This window comes from Gallinula chloropus (assembly GCF_964237585.1).
Source record: "Gallinula chloropus genome assembly, chromosome: 13".
NCBI lineage: Eukaryota > Metazoa > Chordata > Aves > Gruiformes > Rallidae > Gallinula > Gallinula chloropus.
Window position 1 is genome coordinate 12,439,516 of NC_140098.1, and position 6,818 is coordinate 12,446,333.

The 6,818-nt window shown below is 49.1% G+C and overlaps 1 protein-coding gene across 1 annotated transcript; it reads left to right on the forward strand.

Annotated features, from left to right (window-relative positions):
- Nucleotides 1–61: 61 nt before the first annotated feature.
- On the forward strand, nucleotides 62–6,053 carry LOC311196389 (DNA replication complex GINS protein PSF3-like; the record flags this gene model as incomplete). The annotated part of the gene is made up of 4 exons (XM_084269943.1): nucleotides 62–235; nucleotides 1,662–1,895; nucleotides 4,094–4,343; nucleotides 5,585–6,053. The coding sequence occupies 3 exons, from the start codon at nucleotides 62–64 to the stop codon at nucleotides 4,322–4,324; spliced, it is 639 nt and encodes a 212-aa protein (XP_084126069.1). The 3' UTR covers nucleotides 4,325–4,343; nucleotides 5,585–6,053.
- Nucleotides 6,054–6,818: the final 765 nt, after the last annotated feature.

Sequence of the window (6,818 nt, forward strand, 5' to 3'; positions counted from 1 at the left end):
CCGGCGCGGGCGGAGGGGTTTCCGGGCCGCGCGGGAGCTCGGCGGGGCCGCTCGCTCGGCCATGTCCGAGGCGTATTTCCCGGTGGGCCCCGGGCTGGGCCTGGAGGAGAACTTCCTGTCGCTGGACGACATCCTGATGTCGCAGGAGAAGCTGCCGGGCCGGGCGGAGAGCACTCTGCCGCGCCTGGCCTTCGCGCTGGGCCAGGGGGCGGGCAGCGGCGACGCGATCCCTGAGGTGAGGGCCGGGGGGAGGCGGGACTACAGCTCCCAGCGGCCGCCGCGCGGGGCGGGGCCCTGGTTCCCGTGAGGGCTCCGCCTGCCCCGCTGGGTCTGGGGCCGCTGCCAGGAGATGGGGTAATCAGTGGGGTGGTGAATGGGGCTCCCTCTGGCTGGCGGCCGGTCACTGGTGGGTTCCCAGGGCTCCAGTTCAGGCTGGTGCTTTGTAACGTTTCCATAACGGGCCTGGGCTCAGGACTAGAGGGTGTCTCAAGGGAATCTGCAGATGGCACCGAATTGGGAGGGGCTGCCGACCCCGCTGAGGGTGGGGAAGCCTCGCAGAGAGGCCCGGACAGGCCGGAGAGCTGGACAGGCACCAGCAGCACGAAGTTTAATGAGGGTGAGTGCTGGGTCCTGCCCCTGGGAAGGGGCGACCCTGGCTGCACATCCAGCCCGGGGGATCAGGCGCTGGAGGCCGTGTGAGAGGGGTTTGGGGGTGGACAGCGAGTTCCCCACGAGCCAGCAGCGTGCCCAGGCAGGCAGGAGGCCAACCCCATCCTGGGGTGCATCCAGCCCGGCACGGCCAGCCAGGACAGGGGGGGATTGTCCCGCTCAGCGCTGCGCTGGGGCGGCCTCACCTCCAGTCCTGGGGGCAGGTTTGGGCACCACAGGACAAGAGGGACATAAATCTATTGGAGAGTGTCCAGAGGAGGCAGCGAGCATGGGGCAGGGTCTGGAGGGGAAGGAGAGGCTGGAGTCCCTGGGTTTGTCCAGCCTGGAGAAGAGGAGGCTGAGGGGAGACCTGATGGGGTCTGTGGCTTCCTGCCAGGGGAGCGAAGGGGCAGCGCCGATCTCTCTCCTCTCTTTGGGGACCAGGGACAGAACCCGAGAGAACAGCGTGAAGCTGCACCAGGGGAGTTTTAGGCTGGGTGTCATGAAGAGGTTCTGTACTGAGAGGGGAGTCGGGTACTGGCACAGGCTCCCCAGGGAAGGGGTCAGAGCTCTGGGCAGGAAGCATCTGGGTGGTGCCCTCAGTCACATGCTTTGGGCTGGGCCTGTGTGGAGCCAGGAGCTGGACTCGATGGTCCTTATGGGTCCCTTCCAACTTGGGAGATTCTAGGATTCTATGAAATGCATGCTTCTAGCTGCTTTTTTAAAAGGTGGTATTATTTTCACTGCGTGCATTTGGCATATTTTTATTTTTCTCTGGTGTTTAATGATCTGGTGATGCAACATCAATTAAAAAATCCACTTTCAGAAGTGTACAGTCACAGCGCATCTGAAGTGTGTCTGGTTTATGTTGCAATTACAATAGGCTGTTCTGGAAGCAGAATTGATGTTTTGTAATGCTAGATCTTTATTAATTAAGTTCACTGCCTGCTCTGGAGTTGCTTTATGTGTAGTTTCATGGCAAGGGCAACTTTTGGTATGTATTGTTCATGCAGGGATCGAAGCTGGAAATACCTCTGTGGCTTGCTAAAGGGCTGCATGACAGCAAAAGGAGAATCATTTTTGTGGAACTGCCAAAGATTTACAAGGAAGCCTGGAGGACAGTGTTCAGCGCTGATGCCAATGTGGTTGATCTGCATAAAATGGGGCCCTACTACTATGGATTTGGCTCCCAGCTTCTGAATTTTGACAACCCAGAGAATCCTGAGATAGCTCAGACTATCCTGCAGGCAAGTATCTGAGCCACAGCTGGAAATGTGGGTTTATGTTTTTCCATCTTCCTCTTGTTTGCAGCTGTTCAGTAGTCTTCCAGAGAAATATCCTGGTTTAATCCAAATAACTTTTTGATTGGAAATGGATTTCTGGCTCAAGGTATGGGGTGACCCTGTTGACAGCTGCACAGTCTGGTGATGGAAGCCTCAGGTCAGCATCCAGGAGTGTAATTTTAGTCTGGAGTTTCCACACTGTGAATATGGTATTTCATAAAATCCTGTAAAACAGGAGTAGAGGAAACATAGGATTATTTAATCATGCCCTTGCTGCTGAGTGGAATTAATTCACCCTCTATTATTTTTATTTTTCTACCTGGTGTTTAGAGCTCTGTAATGATGAGGCTTCCTGCTGCTCTGGGCAATCCGTTCCAGTGCTTCGCCATACTGACATTAGAAGGGTCCCTTTAATGCCTAATCTAATGCTCCTTTGCTGCCTCACAAGCTCTGTTCTCTGTCTCCAGCAAGGTAAATACTGAGGGCAGGTTATTCTCTTCCTTCCTGCAGCAGGCACAATTCATTTGGTATCTCTCAGTGGGTTGTGCTTTCCAGTGTGGTACCCCATGCTGAAACAGGGGAAGGGTGTGAGGAAGCTGAGAAGGAGAACTGACCGAATCCCCAATCCCTGCCCCTCCCTGTGCCACAGTGTGGGGAGAAGGGAGCGAAATCCTGCCTAAAGTGCAGTCTGCTGAGAAGGGGGGTGGGAGGAAGGTGCTTTAAGCTCTGGCCACACTTCTCATCCCCCGACTCTGGTGTCCCTGGGGGTGCAGGGCAGGGCCATCAATTGGAGAGTTTTCCTTCCTTTATTCTGTGCTGAGTCTGTTCTGCCCGTGACACTTATTACAGGATGATCTCTCCCTGGCCTGAGCTCCACTCCTCAGCCTCTCAATGTCTCTCGATGTCTCCCCTGTCCAGCTGAAAAGGAGAGTGATGGAGCAGCTTTGGTGGGTGTCTGACTGCCAGCCAGGGTTTAACTACCACAAAAAGATAGGTCCCATCTTTGTCTGTTTCTGGACTTGTGTGTTCCTTGAGCTTTTAAAGATAACCACTGACAGCTCAGAGATTTCTCCAACCAGTTCTCCAGGTAGTCTGGAGTGACTGTTACTGGCTTTTTCCCTTTCTTGGTTTTTTTTATATTTGTTTCTTAAGCAGAGAGGCTTTAAAGCATTGCTGTCTTCTTGGGGTTGTGCACTAAAAGCTTGGAGGTGACCACATCTTTCCTTGTCTTTTTGCTAGACATCTCAGGAAAAAGCCACATTAGCACACGTCATTTGTTGACAGAAAAATCCAAGCATGCAAGCTACGCTTTCTCCTTATTAAAAGCAAACAAGAAGGGACTAGTGCTGGTTTAAGAAATAAAACACAAAAAAATGCCCCTCTCCCAAATATTCCGCAACTGTAAATGTTATTTGGTTACAAAGTCAAAATGAGAGTTACGAATTCATCATACATATTCTATAAGTAAGTATGTAAAGTTTACAATTCTGATTATTCTAAAATCAGCTTCTGAAATAACAGCACAGCTCTCAAAAGAATTTTGAGAAGAGTTTTGACAGCTTTTTTTTATTATTATTCCCAAAAGCAAAGATAAGGAGGAAAATAAAAAACATGTCTTGTTGCTTAGCTCTCTAAAATGCTGTTTATTAGTTGTCTGTCTGGGGGTTTTGGGCTTTTTTTGTTCAGCATACTGAATGTTTTTCAGTGGGGGTTTAGTTTAACTTCCAGGCCTCTTCGAAGTTGTAGCTGGTGTGGTCCTGTAGCAGGTGCTGTGGCATGAGAGTCATTCCACGCACTGGAAAGCCACGACTGCTTGTGAAGTGAGAACAGATGGTAACTGTATTACACCCTCTGCTTTGCTCAGACTGGTCTTTAGAAGAGGCCAAAAGCCAATTCTATGCTTGCTTCCCATCCATTGTATCAGGCACTTGCTCTCTCAGCTGAGGCAGAACGTGGTTTGTCTTTGTATCCAAGGCTAACAGGTGCAATAGGTCTTTGTACCCAAGGTTAGTGGGTGCTACGCTGTTTGCAGACCCTTGACTAGTTGTGAGCTAGAACCTGCACCTCTGCCTTTTTAATGTTGAAAGCTTGGGCCTCTAGCATTGGAACTGAAGAAGCTGCTGTGTCTGGTATCTGTCAGTAACTTTGCTTACCTTCTTCAGACATTTATCAGCCGTTTCCGTGGTATCATGGACTCCTCTCAGAACGCCTACAACGAAGACACGTCGGCGCTGGTGGCTCGGCTGGATGAATTGGAGCGAGCCTTATTCCGAGCTGGCCAGAAGGGGCTGAATGACTTCCAGTGCTGGGAAAAGGGACAGGCTTCTCAAATCACAGCTTCCAGTCTGGTCCAGAGTTACGGGAAAAGAAAGTTCATGGATATGGATGGTTAAAACCCTGAAGAACATGCAGGTGCAGTGGGGGATACCAAGAGATTTACAGCCTGTCTGTCACACAAGAGAAAGATTAGTCAGTTTTGGGGAAGGACAGTCTCCCTGTCCATTAATGGGAATTCTTATCTGTAACATCTTCAGATGAGACTAGTGCAAGTTTTAAAGGCAGATGGCCAGAGTATAAAACCGGATTGCATCACGTCACTGGATAGATGTACAGCTTATCAATCCTGAGGATTTGCAGTTGAAGTGTTTCTGGGTAGCTAAAGGGTATGAAAGGATTTTCTGAATGGGTAATTAATATTTGTTATTCCTTATCTTCCAAATTGATATTTTACAATACTGAATCTATTTGGGGCAAAAAAAACCCCACAAAAACTTTGTATTTCATCTTGCCCTTCCCATTCCAGCCTTCTGGGAACTGCTGTTTCCAGGTTCCCTGTTCTTTGGAGACCCCCCAGTGATGTGGGGAAAAAAAGTGGTACAAACCACACAGAATTTTTTCCATTTCTTATACATTGAGATGGAACATGTACTCTTTGTGAGGCAGGAATGTGTTTTTTTGCTGACACTTGTATACAGTGTAGATGCCCTGAAGAAAAATACCTTTCCTAACTCATGTAGCGATTGAATTGGTGGGACGGGTCTTGTGTGGCCTCATCCTTTTGTATCTCTCCCTTTCAGTCCTTGAGGGGTGCATGGGGTGGAGAGAGTTCTTGTTTGATGCAAGTGGCTTTTGCAATGGATGCATCTCTGTGATGGGTGTTAAGCTCTTCTGTGTGTTTTACAGAGGAGGCTACAAAGAGTCTAGACTGGATCAGAAGCAGCACTGTGTATGGAAACTCTCCCATTATGAACCTCCAAGTGATCTGTTTTCCCATAAGAAATTCTTCTGAATGCTAAATTTGGGTAATAGAAGGGACAGAGCAAACGAACTGAGTTTCCTTCCTTCTGATCCATGTAAATGATCCCAGCTAAATAATCCTAGTAGATGTCATACCAGGCAGTTGGAACTTGCTGAACAGCACAGTAGTTTCATCCCATGTAGATGCCCTTAAGACCAGATTATCTGAAGTCCCACTGAAGTGCAGGCAGAAGACAGATGGTTATCGCTGTAGGATGTCGATCCCCCAGTCATCAGGATGGTTTGAAACAGTTATTAGACATCTTAAGGGTGTTTCTAAGCATGTGTAGAAGGGAAACCTTGCAGAGTACCAGCTGGCAGTGACACTGAGCACTTTCTCTCCTGTGGGATTGCAGGGAATGACAGCAATACCCAGATCTCAGCAGAGTTGTTACTGGACTCCCAGATGCACCTGGCTATCGGATGGTTCAGACTGGACACCTCAGGTACAAAGGGTACGTGGCCATTCTGTGGCCAGAGGAGTGAAAGCTCTGCCCCTGCAGCTGGTGAGAGGGGGCAGTGTGCTGGCTTTTGCATCTCTGCCTCAGTTGCCCAGGGCCCGCTGTCCTGCCACAGGAGACTCACTGGAAGCTGTGCCTGGCAAAGTATTTCAGGTACAGGCGAGATCAAGTGCTGCTGCACTTGGTGACTGAATGGCACTGAACAGTCTCTGTGCTTTCATGGAGCTTTTGTCTACTGCCTGTTTCTGGATCTTTTAAGTTGAATAAATACTTTGTAATGGGATGCACTGAATGTAAAATGCTTGTTGTTAACTGCCCCACAGCAGAAAAATTAGTCATAGATTGGTAAGGTCTCTACAAAACCATGGCCATGACACACAGTGCAGTCCTGCTTTTACCTGTTGTTCCTCTGCTCTTGCAGGTAACGTGGTCAGGAGCCACATTTGTGCAGTCATGTGAGTGTAGAGGTAGTTCCTGTGACTTGCCCTGTGTGGGTAACAGCTGCATGCGGGCGTTGTGGGAGCGATGCTGCCAACCAATCAGTAAGCTATCCATTTGATAAATGGCATTTTCTTGAAGCACGAGATGGATAGAGGCGGCTCCACGTCACCTCAGCTGTTGAGTGGTGGAAAGTGGCTGGGTCTGTATTTGTCCCCTGCTGCTGAGTGCTCTAGCATAGATGTCATGTAGCGTGTCAGAGCTGCGTCCAGCAGAGCTGCAGGGACAGCAAATATTAACTCCATCTGCAATGAGAAGTGTTTCTGAAATGGAAGGATTATTTTAATGAGGTGGTGACTTTGAGATCTAGTTGGTTTGTAACCCAAATCATTACTTCAGAGCTGACAGAAAACAATTCTTAGTCTGCAATGTCACTGGCTTTTTCTAAGCAGACGGTGACATTTTTAGTAACCCCGAGTGTTCAGGAGCAACCACCAGTCGGAGCCTGAGAAACCCCGATCCTGTGATTTTGAATGACAGTGTGTTGTTAGTAGATTTGGTATCTGTTGTTTTGCTTCTGCTTTTTTCCTGGTTTTTCCTTGCTGGCTGGAATACTTTTCTTCTGTCCAGACACAGAACAAAAGAGCGCTCCGTACTTTTTATGAAGGCAGACTGTCCTTGGTGGCTGTGC